At 33.3% G+C, this 17,461-nt stretch overlaps 1 protein-coding gene across 2 annotated transcripts in view; it reads right to left on the bottom strand.

Moving 5' to 3' along the window:
- The window catches only part of SNTG1 (syntrophin gamma 1), a 320,400-nt gene that overhangs the window by 130,230 nt on the left and 172,709 nt on the right, over window positions 1-17,461 (bottom strand). For both annotated transcript variants that reach the window (XM_058804463.1, XM_058804473.1), the window contains 4 exons: window positions 10,707-10,763; window positions 4,737-4,794; window positions 2,317-2,360; window positions 2,168-2,209 (listed from right to left, as the gene is read on the bottom strand). In XM_058804463.1, the coding sequence (XP_058660446.1) occupies window positions 2,168-2,209; window positions 2,317-2,360; window positions 4,737-4,794; window positions 10,707-10,763 (201 nt within the window). The remainder of the gene's footprint in view (window positions 1-2,167; window positions 2,210-2,316; window positions 2,361-4,736; window positions 4,795-10,706; window positions 10,764-17,461) is intronic.

Here is a 17,461-nt window from a genome sequence, read left to right as displayed (position 1 = left end):
CTACAAGTTCAGGCGTCCTGCAGAGCCACTGCAAAAGTGCCTTGATGCAATATGGATTGAAAATTAAGTTTCAACTCCTGTTCAACTCTCTGCTGCAAGCAACTAGGCTCCACATCCTTCTATTTACTCTATATTCCCTAAGATTAGAGCTACAGATCCTGTATTTGATAACGACCCCACAGGATAGAAGTCCAAGAGCAAGTCAAGCTGCAAAGGACGTGCTGCAGACTAAACCCTACCTGTGACTCCTGCTGGCACACCAGTTCATGTATTTACTCTTTACTGAGGGCTAAGCCTTAACCCACAGGTTACCACACAATGCAGAACCACATCTATTACCATAATTGCAGCTTTACAACAAATTTACTCCATAAACACGTAGCGTATAACAGTGAATGTTTCTGAAAAAGAATGGATTATCAGAGTTCATTTACTTTGGCTTTTTAAATTATATTATATATAATAACTCGTATGCATATTTTTATAAAATGTCATATGGAAATTTGATCCTATTTAAATATTTTTCAATATTTGCTATGAAATATTAAAAAATATTCTTAATTAAAATAAGGATTTCATTTAGAACCTATTTGCTTCTTGAATTCCTAAACCATTGGCAAATACATAAATGCACACCCAAAACTGGTAAGATACTTTTTTTTAATTCATAGAGAATTACCTACAAGGAGTTCAAAAAGCCGATTATGTTAGATAAATAAGGTATAAATCAAAATTTAACATAACACTTACTCCTCCATGTCAATCTCCCCGTTCGAATTTTCCAAAACCTCTTTTCTTCCCATGAATGGGTTTCAACCTTATCATAAATACCCAGCAGATTCATGTATCATTTTGAGGGTTTAGAGAATGTCTCAGAAAACAGAAAATAAAAGCCTAATGTCCTAACTAATTTTCAATCTGCATCCAAGTGTACAAGGCTACTCTTTTGGTAACATCTTTCTCATGTTTTGTAATTCAAACATTTAAATCCCACTGAAATATTTGCCATATTAACGCATATTAAACAAATCAACTGCAGTAAACATATAAAATATTTACAACCTGATTATTGTTGCACAGACAAAACTTAAAAGCAATATAAATACAAGTATTAGCCAGTTTATACAGAAGGGGGTATGATGAAGGCTCTGAAGAATGAAGCAGGATTTTCAGTAGATTTCCAAAAGGAAACAAGTGTGCAAAAACACTGAAGAGTAGTGCAGTGATCTAATCTTTCAGCCTGCAATAAAGTTCTTCATCAGAACTTCATCTACATTAACTCCTGCTTTCTATACCTGAACAGCACATGTTCACTGATCTGCCATAGAGCAGAATGCTGGATGAAACACAAAGAGCATCCTTGAATTGGCAAAGAGTCAGAAAGAGAAGCATTGAAATATGTCAGTACTACGTCATTTTAAAAACACAGGTACAAATGCTATGGAGCTAAACAGGATTTAAAGGTAATTTATTTGGTGATCTTATAATTTTTGGCATTTTTTATCTGAAATAAAGGGTTTTCTGCTTCTGAAAGTATTTAAGAAATGTCAAAAAAAAGAAAATATGGCTAAAATACAGGATGCATTTAGCAAAGCTGATTCACCAGTGGAACCAGACTGCTACAGATCTCTCAAAATTTCTTCTCTAGAAGAAATCTCCTAAATAAAATTTTGTTTTATACCCAAAATGATAGCATCTTAGCTAAAGGAGAAGAGCATCCTCATAAGGAACAGCCAGAGGATGAGTGGCAGATGAATAGTTTTCTCTCATTTTTTGAATAGGATTAAAAGTAACCAAAAAACAAATCCCCAACATAGTGTAAATTACAGCTGTTGAAATTAAAATGACCCCACACAGCCAGAAAGGTGTAGCAGTGCTGAAATTTGACAGCTATTAGTTGGAAGAAGAAATGCTGGAATTTGTACAGCTCAAATCTTCATAATAAAACAATCACCTTTAATATAGAAAAGCCTATCTGAGAAGAGCAATTACACAGATTTAGGAAGAAGAGACTGCACTTTGTTGCTTGTCATGTTAGAAGGTACAGGCATATTTGTTTAGGAATAACAATAAAACAGCTGATGCCACTGCATTGCTATCAGCATACACTATCATTTCAGCAACTACAAAAGACAAAAAAAGTAGACTAAAAAACAGAAAAGCTCACCACTTCTTCATGCCTGCATTTTCTCACATTAATTCCATTAATCTGTTATTAAAAAGATAAAGAGAAGACTTACTCTACATTTCATAAGCATAGATTTCATTTCACTTTTCTAGAAAAATACAGACAAAATAATTTGCAGTTTTACTCACCTGCAGAATTGCATCTCCTATAAAGAGCAAACCTGAAAGTTCCGCTGAAAACAGAAAGCATATTTTTCACTCACTATGTACAAAACATCCAACATTTTGTGTACAAAAGATTTTATTTAATTTAATGCTTCTGCATAATTTTTTTAAATTTCAAACAAAAACATGATAAAAACTCCAACATAAAACTTCCAATAAAATTACTTGTATTTTCTTTTTAAAACTTAAAATATTTGTGTATCAGTGTTACAATAAAAGAGGCTATTCAGATCAAGCACACAACTATGAAACTTCATCCATCAGTCACTAGCACCTTTCAGGCCATTCTGGTAAGGTGGGCCATATTTTTCTGAATAGAAAATGACTGCAGTACTAGGTCATATTTGCCTGTGAGAGATAATTTCTTACAAAGAGAAAAAAGCAACATGGAGACTTCAGGGATACTCATGAATAACAAATTGAAATTTTAGATTTTTTCCAAAGATAAAGGACCCTTTAGATCTTGCATCTTTGATAAATTCTGATAAATAATAGGGACTATTAATGCTGGATAACACTTACATAGGCTGAAGAGCTAGAAAGTAAATATATTGTAAAAAAATCACCAGCCAAACTGAATGTGATTTTAAGAACAAAGTTGCAACACAACAAAATTTATAAAATCTAATTCTACACTTTCAATTTTTAAACACTGTGCTCCATATCAGAGCTATCTCGTTCAAATACACCTTATAAGCACATCAGAAATATAACAAAGATTATTTGTCTGTAAAGACATTAATAACCTTTGATAACATGAACATGAGAACTACAGGATATTAACAGATTACATGTAATTATTACCTATAGCACTCCATATCAACATAGAGAGACTGTCTGGAAAAAGCTAGTATTGGACTTGATCCAAAAACTTTACGTATTTATATGAGCTGCAAAACTGGAATCAATATTGATGTAAATTATGATACTCAAGTCCTTGTTTGGTGGAATGATCCTATTAGCTGTAATTAAAAACAGATGGCTAAAATATTGCAGGACAGATATTTTCATTTATTTTGAGGCATAGGCTTTTGGTCAAACAGCATTTTCTCTATCAAAGTTCTCTAGTCCAGGAGCACAGCATGACACTTTCTACATCACAAGACAGCAGTCTCCTACAAAAGAGATATCCCTCAAAACTAGCTCTGCAAAAATCAGCAATATTTTTATTGAAAGCAGTAATGAAAATTATATCACAGCTAGGTATTGGGGCTAGAAACAATGCAACAGCTACTGCAGCAAAAAAACTTATGACAGAAATAAAATTGCACTTCAGTATGCTCAATTAAACTTAAGTATATCTTTCTTATTTTTCCTGCATTGTTTAACAGCATTTTAATAGGGACTGCATGTAATATATGCCACATCTTTATGTATTAGTTACATGTATACTGAAAACACTGTAGTCACAAGTATAAACTCATAAGGTTAACCTTATTGCCTTCCTTAGGGATTCATTCCATGCTACTCCTTATTCTCCCTAACTCCAACTTTCACATCTACCTTTCAGGGTTGGCTTTTGGTTCTCAATATGCTGATTCTTCCATACCTCTCTATCTGAGTGGGTGAGTAAGAAAATTTTTTTTTTAATACTGACACATTTTAGTAGAGGAGAAGCTGAGTTCTAGAATTATTGCATTACAGATGGAGGGGAATGTTTCCAAGTTTGCATTTCCGGCCTTATACAATTACATACAAATGTAACAAAGATATTAAGTACACATTATTATTACTGGTTCATGACCTCCCTCCTTCACACTTGTGAACATCTTGAGCTGTTTAACTGTTATCCATGTATCATTCCAATAATTTCAAAATGTTGCCAGTTAAATCAATACAGAAATTCAGCACCAGTTCTGTTCCTAATAAAAATAAGTATGGCCAAAATTTATGCAGTACTCAAAGTACTCTAAATACAACCCGAGTAACCAGGTTAAAAAGTCATGCATTCTCCTGCTGTGTTACAATGATTTAAAAGCCAAACATTTTATCTGTTACAACTTCCAGATAATAATTACTGGGAAGTCAAAGCCACTAAATCATTGCCTTTTATAAAATTTATTAAGCATTTTCATTCTATTGATACTTTCCTATTTCTTTTCTATACTTTCTATTTCTTTTCTAATACTTTCCTATTACTTTACTATTTCTATTTCCTAAAAAATAAAAATAAAGATTGAAGACTTAAAAAGTATTCCAAGTATCAATTCTCTACTTTTTCAGAAAAAGTTTCTGAGGAAGAGAGAGATCATAAAGACATGGGAGAGAAAGGGTTCAACAACAGTATTTGCTATAACATTGACTAAAGAATCTCAAGATGTATTACATCTTTTTCTAAAGGGAACATTAAAGTACAGTGTAATAAGCTGATACCTGATACCCACCTCTTTGTTCTTTGGAAATCTTAGAAATGACCACTGGAATATTATGTTCTGCTCCACCCTGAAAACAAAATAAAGAGCAATCTTTGTGAGTCACTAAAAATATCTTTATCACCTAAAGTTATGTTTTACCCTTTCTCTAAATACAGTTTTTAGAGAGACTGAGCAAATAACAATGATTCTGCAATTCTTCTTTTTCTAATGAATATTTGACTGTGATTAAGTCCTTATTGTCTCACATAAATAAGTTCTCAGTTGCCATCATTAGCTCAGGAAGTGAATTCAGAACTCTACCAGACATGAAGGACATCAATTTCTGTGAATTCTGGAGAGCCTAATGTATGAAATGTGTCCTGTAAAAGCAGAATGGACATCCAGCTATAATGGCAATCACACTGTGACCACTTAGTTTTCATGCTGGCAAGAAGGAGGTAAACAAAAGCACAAGAAAGAAGGTTTAGACTTTTCATGTCAAAAGCAGCCTTTATTTGTTTCTGTCTGTCACACAAGCACAAAGAGTGAAGAAAGCAGTGGCATAAGTAATATGGAACAGAAAAAGAAGCATTAAGAAATGGAACAGTAGGTGTTCAATAATGGGGAGAAATAAAGGAAAACCAGATGATAGTTTCAACAGTTCGACAACAATTCAATGCTGTTGCTTCATTCAATTTATCCTGTTGGGACTGGAAATATTTATGGTGCTTAAGAAAAAAGTAATAAAAATAAACCTTAAATGAAAAGGAAATTCAAAGGAAGGTAAAGGCAAAAATACAGACAGACACAAATACTTTTTCCTCTGCCAAGGGCATCAAAGCATACACTCAAATCCAAGCTGAACCAATTCAGGTCACCAGAAACCAATGTCTGCCACACTGCTGTTTTGACTAGGAATACTGGTTAAGTGTTTTCTTACTTTTCTTTTCTGTAGACAGATTTTACTTCGGAAATGATGGCTTTTATAGGTCCAGGCACCCTGTGTCAAGTTGTGAAAAGGACTGACATGGGTATTTCAATCCCTAAGGAACAGCACACATCCCTTCTTCATGCAGTATCAAAGTGTTTGAAACTGAACAGACTCCTGCACTCAACACCTCTTTCTGTCATGGAATAAAGATTAATGTCCTGTGTAGCCAGAGAATGCTAAATAGGATAAATATTCCTTTTGCTAGTGTCTATCAATGCAAATGACCCTAAAAACACTGAGTTAATGGGGATCTCAGTAATATTACAACAATTATATATCTACAGGTAAAGTTCTTCTTGCATTGCATGAGATAAGTGTTGACAAGCATGGAACATATTGCTACTATATCTTGCTGAATATCTTTCAATAGTTTTCACCAGAGGAACAGCAACAGTAAAAGCTGGATCCACTGCAGATAATGAGTTCAAGCTCACTAAATTCATAAGTTTTAACCTATACCCTCCAAAGTTTCTAGTCACATGCAAATTTAATTTCTTCAAAACTTTTCAAACAAACAGAAAAAATAACTGTCACTTTCTTCCTAAACCTCCAATGTTACACACATGTTGCTCTATCCAGGATACTCAAGGCCCAGCAAAGAAGTGTGAGGTTTAAAATGGCCTCCCTGCCTCCTTAGATCTAATGCTCCCTTAAAATAGGAAATTACGTTTATTACTAAGCCAGCCTGCAATGCACACAACATGATTATTCCTCTCTCATTGTATTGAATCCACTTAAACCCATTTACACTAAAGATCTGAGGAAGCTTTCGGTACTTTCCTACTGAAGTGAATTATCTCTTCTCATTGCATCCGAGTCTGACCTGTATGAAGGCTTCTTTTTAAATCAGTAAAAGGATGTAGTACCTGCTGTTCTAACAAACAAAAAATCAAAACTGGAAACAGCAAATAGCTGGCCAACTACCTAAACCCAGCCACTGTTAGCAATTTGCAGCAAACTGTGGGTATTCTGCCAACACCTTGTTGAATACTACTTCAGGTTGCCATTGCATTTTTCACTGCTTTAAATTTTCTCTTTAAATTTTCTCTTCCTCCAGTACAGACATGTAATTATAACCTCAGACCAGAGGATGGACAGAAATACATCAAATAGTGCTGCTGAAGACTTAATGGCTCAGACCTCTGCCAGACTCTAACAATGATCTTTGTCAAGCAAATTTTCTTTGTCACTTTTCCTCAAGCAGGGATAAATCTGGAATGACAGCAGATTCCCACCTGCAGAGGTGGTCCTGCTGGAAGGGGCAGAGGAAGCTCTAATCACTGGCAGCTGTTTGAAGGTCACTGTCGTGAATGTTGGCCACTACTGGTGAGAGGTCACCCACACCTCCTTTCAAAGTGTCACATGATACACTCCTAAAGGTTTTTTCTTATCCCAGTTTTTATGGGCAAGAGTTTTTTTCAGAAGTTTTTGACATATGAAAAATAGGGCAATTGAAAGCAGTAACTTTATTGACAAACACTGGAGGTATTTGGTTCTAAGTATAACAAGGAAATCAGTTTTTTATTTTCTAAAAAAAAAAAAGAGTTTATAAAAGAACAGACCAATTGTTGGACTTTACCATCATCAGAGTTAGACAATGTTGGGAACTATGACTTCATAGTAAAAGGAAGCATTTCTTTTTCATTTGCTAGCATAGTAAAAGCTAGCAAAAATAGCTTTAAGATCTATGGACACTGAATTTTTCATTTAAATTAAATTAGAAAGTCAAACTGAATCTCAGAGGATATGTTATGCTGTTCACCATTCTAAAACAATGATAAAAACAGAGGCAGAATAATGGCAGTGTAGTGAGTCCTGGTAGACAGAAGTCGGACTGTAACCAAAAACCTCAATTTGTTTAATAAACTCTCAATTTTGTTGCCTATTTCTTCAGGAACACTACACTCCAATTTTTGAAAAACAGGATGTTCTTTCAGAAATCAAACACCGAGAAGCCTCTTTTGTCAAGGTTCTGCATCTCAAACTTTTCAGAGATTTCATAAAATACTGAAATACTACACTTTCCAAATTCTATGTCTATGTCTATTCCTCCATAAACAAGCATTTGACAGGAGGCTTCAGAAAAGAGAAAATTATTCCTTCAGAAGAGTGTAAACCAGAGCAGGTCTGCTTCAAATTAAAGCACAGTCTCACCACTAACTTCAGCTAAGACATACAGCCACACACCAGGTTTTCAAACCCTTAAAAAGTGGATTATAATCTATTTCTTAAAGGGCTGAAGTTTAGGTCTTGGACAAAATCAACCTTACAAACAGGGTTTTGCTTAAGCAGTTAGCTGAATCTCTGATTTTTACAAATACAGTTGGAATATCCAAGTTAGAAGAGTTTCCCTCATAGACAGGTAAAAAAAAAATAATTAGCTTAATTTTGGCATTATTAGGAATTTGTTCCCTGCTCTTCAGAAAAAGAATAATTCCAAGGGTTAAAAATACTTGCAGTGGGATAAGACATTTTCAACATTTATTCAAAAGAAAGCTGAAAGGTGACTTTTTCATGTGAGTTTTCTGACAGTAAATGGATGTTTTAAGTTAGTAGAGAAAAAAAAAAAAGACAAGATAGTGCCCCAGACCTGACAGCTGAAACTAGGCAAATTCATAACCAAGCCCAAGCAAGTATTCTAAAGTGAGTGTCATTAATCACTGTATTGCTGTAATTAACACCTCAGATAAACAGCATCCTCTGACATACATCACAGCCAGAAAGCAAGTCCTCAAATAACCCTTGTCTTTAATTAGCCTGGGAGTAGTAAGACAACAGAAACTACTGTAGTTCAAGGGGCTATGGAAGTTATTAACATAAGGAGGAGAGGCCTCAGCGCTTCTCACTCCTTCAGAGGGACTTGTAAACCTCTACCTTCTGGCACAAATTCAAAATAATTACATTTCTACTTAAAATTAATCTTTTAATATAAGTTTTTTTATTAAAGTTCAGGAATCTTACAAAACAAAACAAAAGCATAGCAGCAAACTTGTATTAATCTGCAAGAAGCAAACCATGTTTGAATTTTAAACAGAAAACTGGCACTTTTCAGAATGTTTGGAACTGACATGTCATTTCATGCCATAAATAAAAAGTCTATTTCAGTGAGTCTTCATAAAGTTTGCCTACTAAACTAAAAAAGAAAATTGCTGTAAGTTCCTGTTCTAAGTAGTTTTTTACACTAGTTTCAAATTACAATAATTGAATTTATTAATTTGTTTTTAGATTGTGTTAGCCATCCAACCACTTGTCCGTCTTTGTGAGAATGTAGAACTACAAATAAAGGGACCTAGCAAAAAAGATCCAACAAACAAAATGATTGGAAAATTTGATTTTTTAAAAAAATAAGTAATTTTAAAGTAATAAATCATACTAGCTGAAACACATCGACAGAACATCCTGGACCACAGAATTCAACTTTTCATTTTCATTATCCAATCTGTGCCATCCAAACAAGTTTAATTTTCCTTTTTTAAAGAGAACTCTTTGCTCTTTTGAAGGGATCTCACCACCTGATTGGTAGTTATTTTAAAAAATGAAAAATTTTCTATTCACACCTGATTTTATGTATCTTCACCTTTCCAATACTTTGATTAATTTTGATCAAAATATCTATGATATATATAATCACAGAAAATAAATGTCTTACTCTAAAAAGTTAATAACTAAACTATTAATTTAAGAAAGACCATTGCACATTCTCTATTTATTTTATATTTCTAAATTACGGTTTATTTTATGCAATGTATATAATACATAAATAATGTGATCCTGAGATTGTCAGCGGTATTCATTCTATAGAGCTCATTGTAAATTATATGTAAAAATCAAGTATATTGACTCTTGAGATTTGCTCTCCAATCATCTAAAGTCCTTACTTAGCAACCAGTTACTTCTTAGGAGCATTTAAATAAAACCACCTTTACACATACACTTCATTTTACACTGACATTCATCACTTCATTATTATTCAGTGTACTGTAACCTATAATGATACCAGAGGGAAAAAAAAATTAAATGTTGTTGACCAAACTGATGAGAAACTTTGGTGACAAAACAGTAATTAGTTTCCCTTGAACAGAGGTCTTCATGGGTCAGCAAGATAACAGCAAGTGCACGAGTACATTTTTAAAAATTAATACTTCTATTCAGTCATATTCTTATCAATGACAACACAAATGCACATTAATCCTTCTTTTGAGTTACTCATAAGGTCAGTACCAGCAGATGTCATAGGAAAATCTATACTTTCACTTTATATGCATAATTTAGGCCTCTTTGCATTCATGTGAAGTACACTTCATTTTTCCGTTGCTATCTTGAGACTGAGAACTGCTGTGTGTAGAAGATAAAATTAATCTTGTGTTGTCTAGACTCAGACTCAAATCTAAGGTAAAGTTTTCAAAATCATACATTACAATGACAAAAATTATTAACCCTTCCTCCCTCTCCTAAATAGGATCATCTACACTTGTACATGTTCTTAAATCTTACTGACAAAGGCAAAAAACCACAGTGACATGATAAATTGCTGTCTGGGCTTTATCTATGGAAAAATAAACAACACAAGCTTGCAATAACACTTTCTGTCCCACTAATGAATTGCAATGGATTAATGTGATATTCTTTGTAGCAGAATTGATGATGAACTTATTGGCTGTTCCTTGTGCCTGCCACTGTAATTTAGCATTCGTTATTAACTATTTAAATTAGAGAGAAGCTGAACAAGTACAGTCTATACAGTTGAAAATACTTCACAATTCTTACATTAAACATCATTACAGAGCTGGTCAGCTTGAATTTTAAGGGAATGATTGCCTTCCATTCTATAGTGTAGCATAGCTCTAGTTGCCTGCTGTAACAGTATCTAACATGCAAGAATCTGTTTCTGTTTCCTGTCTTGTTTCTAGTCCTCTAAAGTAGTTTGGACTCATTAACAGTAACACTGATTATATATTAAAGACATGCTTTGTGTAATATGCAATAAATAGACCAAAATATCATCTTACCTTTATACTTAATCCAAATCCTCCTACAGTCTGTCTTCTAATTGTTACTGTTCTTTCCTGGAAAAAAGAAATCAAGTTTTGCTAGATTTAATGTCTTCTGCCAAAACAACTATATTCATACTTCAGTAAGTTTTTTCAACATTGATTTTTGTTGTTTAAATGAAGTTCTGAGTTCCTGAACTTTAAATCCCATGAAACCTATGTTCCACAGGAAAAAGACAAAGCCTGGAAGAAAAGAGCCTGTCTCAAGAAAAAAAAAAAAAAAAAAAAAAAAAAAAAAAAAAAAAAAAAAAAAAAACAAAACAAAACAAAACAAAACAAAAAAAAAACAAAAACAAAAACCAACAAAAAAACCCCAAGAAATCATTTAACTCTGGATTTGGACAATTATGGTACAACACACACATTTCAGAGGTTAAGGCCTTGACAAGTCCTAAACTGGTCCCATCTGCAGGTTGATCACTACATGTTGAAGTACACCCAGTTCACTCCTGCAGTCCATTTCTCAATACAGTTTCATCTGAAAGGAAAACAACATTTGCATGCAAAGACCATTCATTGATGTTAACCAAAGCCTAACAAGTGCACACATTGCATGAATTCATTTCAAAGCACAGTAATGATCGAAACTAAAAAAACAAACAAAACAAAAAACCAAAAAAAAAACCCCAAACCACCAGAAGCTAATACAAAACCAGCCACTGTTGATCTCAGAGCAATGGTCTAATAATCATAAGCCATAACCTACAACTATTAAAAGCAGCCCATCTTTTTTCCTTTTATTGCTTGCCTAAAAATTTTTGCTGTAAAAACTGTAGGCTACTCTCTGTCTCAGATATAAACATTTACAAAAAAGACTTTTTTGGGTTTTTTTCCTACTCTCTCTGTTGACTTTATAACTATAGATCATTTAGGATTAGTACATTTACGTAATGGTAAAATAATGTATTAGCAGATATACCATATATCCAGATTCAAATATATTAATTTTATAGATTTCTGAGCATCCTCTACATATGATTTAGATTTTAAACTCATTTAATTACCTATACATCTATTGCATGGCATAAGTCTGCTTGTATGTTACATATAACTATATTTATTTCAGCAAAATCAGCATAGATGGTCAGTGTCAGTCAGATTTGAATAGATCATCAAGAATGTAGCAATGACAGAAAAGATGAAATACATACAGATGTATTTTTTCTTCCCTACTTCATTTACAGAAAGGAAAATACAGGAGGTACCACATAAATGTTTTGCAAAAACTGTTATTTCAGAATTTGGTGAAAATCAAGTAACCTTATTAATTTTTTGACATTTGTGACAAATATGAACTGAGTAACTTTGGAAAGAACAAGAGTAAACTCATCCAATATTTTGGACTGAAAGACAAATCAGATTCCCTAAAATGAGACGACCATTTATTCATTTAGGCTAACGCCTGCAAAATGCTTGTAAATATTTATTCTAAGAAAAAGGTATATATTTTGCTGTTAAATAGGTAAGCTTTTTAATTTTTATTTTTTACATAAACCTCTAAAAAGGAACTTCCATAATGCAGCTCCCACAGATTGAATTCAGACCACAGACTGTATTCAGAAAACCTAGAAAACCTTTTGTCTGTCACAGTATCAGATGCAGGTAATGGTGTTGACAATATATTCAGGATAAACCAAAATAGGACACAGTCTCATGTGTGGTCTAAGCTGAGTATACATAAACGAACAGAAAACACTCAGCTGTGGCTCCACTGGGAGCTATATCTTTCCTGTTAACTTTATCTTGTTTCCACCTCCAGCTTGTGCTGAACATGGAGTTAAGAACATGAACTTGACTTGTGCACTCTAGTCAATATACTCTGTTATTTTTTGTTATACGTGCTCAAATCAAATAGAACAGACTTGTGCTAAGATGACATTGAAAAATAGCAACCTTTCACTAAACTGGCTTGAACTGGCTAGTGTTACATCAACCATGAATGGAATTAAGGACAACACATGGATTAAATTTCAAGCAAAGTAATATTCTCAGTGAAAAACATCTAAGTTCATAAAATTTGTAGTCCATGATATGTCAGTAGTCACTGTAAATACTGGCATCTAAACATATTCTAACTGGAGCCACATTTTAAAGAAACCTAATAGAAAACTATACTGCAGAATATTTCTGTCCTTTTTGTCTATCCTAGCCCAACACACACCTAAGTACCCATAAAAAAGTAATCACACAAAAGAGTCAATAAAATACACTTTTTGGTTTTCACTCATGCAAAGGCAGAATCAAAATAGTCCTGAAAACACTTGATCCAGGGTCTTCTGTGAGTTTGCCAGTGCTGTCTGACAGAAAACTAGAAAGATTTCACACTGGAGTTCAGCATTATTTCTTTATGGGAAAAAAGTCATGCTAGCATGGAAGATCTCCAAATAGGCAAAACTGTATAGAAGTAAGGAAGGAAACCAGAAAAATTTCAAGACAACATGAAGTATCAGAGGGTTTTGTCTTGTATTTTTGCTAGTTTCTTTTCTATCTCCAATGAAATTTAATCTTAAATATTTTGGGACCAGAGAGTTACTGAACTGAATTTCACTTTGAAAACATAATGCAAAGGAGATTCACTTCAGTGATGTGTGATGTGAAGGGAAGGCATTGCACTGTATTTAATCTAGGCTAAGTAAACACACCTCTCTTACAATAAAAAAATAATACATTGCTTATTTGCAGAAGGACATTTTCTTTACATAAGTTAACAATAACAAACATGCAAATGACCTTCAAAAGTACAAATCAGAATTACATACAAGTTGTATATTTCTTTATTAAACCATCAATAATCCCCTCGTCTGCAATTTAAAACCCCATATAAACCTTAGAGTGAAACAGCATTTGCAGAACAGTAAGAAGCATCAGACATTTCAGACACCTGAATTTTGGTTTGGGACAAAGCCCCAGCTCTAATCAGCCATTGTTCCATACAAGTTTATTTTTGTAATCAATAAAGAAAAATAAACACATTCAATACTGGCAGGTCAGAGCAGGTGTCCAAATTAGGTATTAATCAACTGCATTGAATATAGAGGCAGGATGTCAAATTTAGGCTGAAAAAGATAAATCCCTCCCTTTTGACTTACAAAGTAACTTGAAAATGTATTTTGATGATAGATACTTGCTTTGAAATGTTTTGGCAGAAAACTCCTTTGTCTAAGTAAGCTTTACTCTTTGATTTGCACATTATTTATTTCATGTAACCTTCAAAAATCCTTAATCAAGCTTAGTTTTCAGTGCCATTTTCAACCCAGGTAAATGGAATATACCTTGTAAGCAAAGCAATATATTTTAATGTAAAGTATTTTTACTGTAATGATTAATGCACAAAATAAACTTAACCAGCAATCTGAAGCAAATTATTTTGTTCTGATGTCTTTAATTAGCAAAATAACAAAAATAAAATGCTTTTCTCTGGTCTAATAGTTTTAAGTTCTTGAAAAGACTTATAACTATTCATTAATAAAACAGAGCAAGAACTCTGGAGGCAAAAAATTTTGTACAAATGACAAAGTGCTCTAAGTATCCTGACTGACTATTTTGTTGTTCAGGTTAAAAATACTGATGTTCTGTTGATTCTCTATTAATATTTTTATGTGTTCCCCTCTTTTTGAATCACATGATATTCCATGCATTTGCAGTGGTTTTGCAAATTCCAAAAGCAACTTCATTTCCAACTTTACAAAATAAAACTTGGTTGAGATGAAAAGATACTTAGTTCACTATCAAGACTACTCAAAGTGTTCTGTCAGCTTGTTATTCCATTTTCACATTTGTTATCTACATGATATGAAACAGAAGGAAGGTTAGAGCTCCTAGGACTCTTAAAAGTAAGATTCTGAGTAGTGTTCTTGCTGTTTCCTGGAACAGAACAAAAGTAGTTATTTTATTGAAAAACACAAAGCTGCTGCCATGCTGTCAGCACTTTCCATGCGTCTCAGAAAATTGACTGGAAAGGACAGCAAAGAGTTTTGCCAAAAAAAAAAAAATTCTTCCTCAGAGCTATGCAGTGAAAGAGAAACAATGTTTTTGAGGCTTTCATTGAAGAGATACTAATATTTCTTAAAATCTATATGATTTTCTGGGGAACATAAATGTCTTCGTAAGATGAGAAGTGCAGAATGACCATGTGAGCACAGAGCAACATAAACAGAGAGGAAAGGAAAACAGAATCCTAGATAATCATTAACTATTTATATTTAGTCAAGAGTTATTGTTATTTTTAAGTTACATCTTGGAGCAGAATAAAAATCCAAGTACTTCATATTGAATGGTAAATGATGCAAAAGAAAGTTTATAGTTACTTAACAAACTCTTAAAAAAATATTTTGTTCGCTATTATTTCAAACTATCTTGCATAATATAAAGCAGTCATCTAATGGGATCTAATAATACAATACTGTGTCTCTATGAAAGAAGTCAAACACAGGTTGAACAAAAGGATGAAGAAACTTCAAAAATCTTCACAAAACTGAGTTAACAGCATGTGAAACTTAAATATACCATTTCTCAACCTTATTCCCAGTGTGTGGTTATCCATCTGGTGAGTCTGGAGATTCATCTCACAAGAGTAAAGGTATAAAGAATTAGTTTGCCTAGGTACCGACAGAAAACAAGACCTCTCTTTTCAGAGGATTAGAAGAGAGACCAAGGTATTTTACATATGGAAGAAAATGATAAAAAGCTGAAAGGTTTGCAGCACAAAACAGGAGGTGGGGAAAAAAGGAATAGACATGGAGAGGAATCTACAATAGTACAGTGACATGGAAAGATGTAGGAGGAAAAAATGGAGGAAAATATTAGAATATAAATTTTAAAATGTAATAGTATAAAGATAAAATCAGTACATTGGCAGCAACTTCATAGATCAACCTGGTAACATTTGATGCCAAAATACATTCAAGGTCACACTCTTATATAATTTATCAGTTATTAGTAATCCTACTAAACTTTGAAATAAGAAAATATAATGTGGATTTTTAAAATTTTATTGAATCCTTACATACATTTTCAAGAGGACTCATTGAGTCCTCTTTTTGATAATGCTTTGCTCTTGCCTAGTGACATTTCTTTGGATTAATTTACCTGGGCAGGCTTCATACTCATTCTGAGTGTAAAGGACACAGGACACAGGTCAGCCACATTTCCAATTTGAATTAATTATGTTAAACAAGGTCTGCCAGCAGACTTGCTCATCTGCTACCGACTTCCATCATGTGGCATTTGAAGCTTGTCTCATTATTTCAGTTCCTCGTGCCACTGGAGGAGCCTGGCAGTAAGGGAGGGCTGCAACCTGCCTGGCCAACTGGAAATCCCCCTTCCTCTGCATCTGTGCTGGAAACTGAGGGTGGCAAACACAGCAGTGTCATGCAGGCTGTTAACAGCGACTAGAATAAAAAAAAAAAAGCTCTCAACCCTTCATACTTCAAAATGTTTCTGGTCTGGCAGCCGACGCTTGAAAGCTGAAACACTCACCTAAATATCTACTTACAAAATTCCACTCATACAATTGTCTCACTTCAGAAATACTGCATTTCTTAGTATAAAAATAAAAGAGAAACAAACCTATAAACCCATGGTCAGGATCTGAACTCCCACCAGGTTGTGTAAGGAACATTCTCTGTAGTTTCCAGCTACTGCCTTACATCATCCACTGCTATCAATGTTTTAGGTTCTCTGAGTTTTTGCTGATTTGCACTATTTTTCTTTCTTCCAATGGGGAAAAGTCATTATTTTCTTTCAAATCTGGCATTATAAATGTCATTTTTAACTTCAGCTGATTGCTATGCTTTTTACTTTTAAGTAGCTGCAGAAAAAAATGCTGCCTTAGGCTTTCCCTAAATAATCATATTTACATCTGTCAGGTTGTCACTTTAGAGCTGTCCAGATTGGCAGGGGAAAAAAGTTACCCCTATCTGATGGGAACTTGACGACTTCAGTGAAAAAATGGATTCACTCCACTGAATAGCTGACAGATACCAAAAAGATAAAAAAACCCAAAGATTCTTACTGGTAGCTTTGTGAAGGCAACAAGAATGGAAAGTGTTTGAAAGGTGACCTATCTGTGCACATATTTGCAATTTACAAGATAGGAAGTTCCATTTTGGCATTACTTGTAATATTCAATCAAACATCAGAATCAAAATTGTAAATAAAGACAATAGAGAAAATAAGTCAAAACTATAATGTACCATTTTAAGCTTTTAATTATTTTCCTTCTATTTCTATTCATTAAATTGCTAATGTTAATTGAATCTTTTTTAGCAATAACAAAATATAGGACAAGAAAATTCATAATTTTCAAAAGAGAATGATCCAATATAACAAATACAAAATTACTTCTCAAAAAAAATCTCAAAAAAATTAAATATTCAAGCAAGGAAAATGTAATAACTTAATGTGACTTTTCAGGCATGTCATCCCTAAGTGATGTGTTTTGAATTTAAATTTATTCTTAAAAATAAATAATTATTGAAATTTTAAAAATAAAAAAAATCTATTGTGTAAAGTTTTAATTTAAAAGACTTTTTTCTATACAAAGCTAAAACATTTAGAAAATATCTAATAACATTTTTTTTAATACTTTATGGGCTTTCTATATATTTATGAATCTTTCAGCACGTGATTTCACAATAGCATACAGACAACCCTAAAAGTGAGGCATAATTAATTTTTTTTTATGCTTCCGGAAAAAAAAAAAAAGACAGTGT

This window comes from Ammospiza caudacuta, chromosome 1 (genome assembly GCF_027887145.1).
Source record: "Ammospiza caudacuta isolate bAmmCau1 chromosome 1, bAmmCau1.pri, whole genome shotgun sequence".
In the NCBI taxonomy this organism is placed as follows: Eukaryota; Metazoa; Chordata; class Aves; order Passeriformes; family Passerellidae; genus Ammospiza; species Ammospiza caudacuta.
The sequence above is the reverse complement of the archived record's forward strand: the minus strand, read 5'-3'. Positions and strand labels throughout refer to the sequence as shown.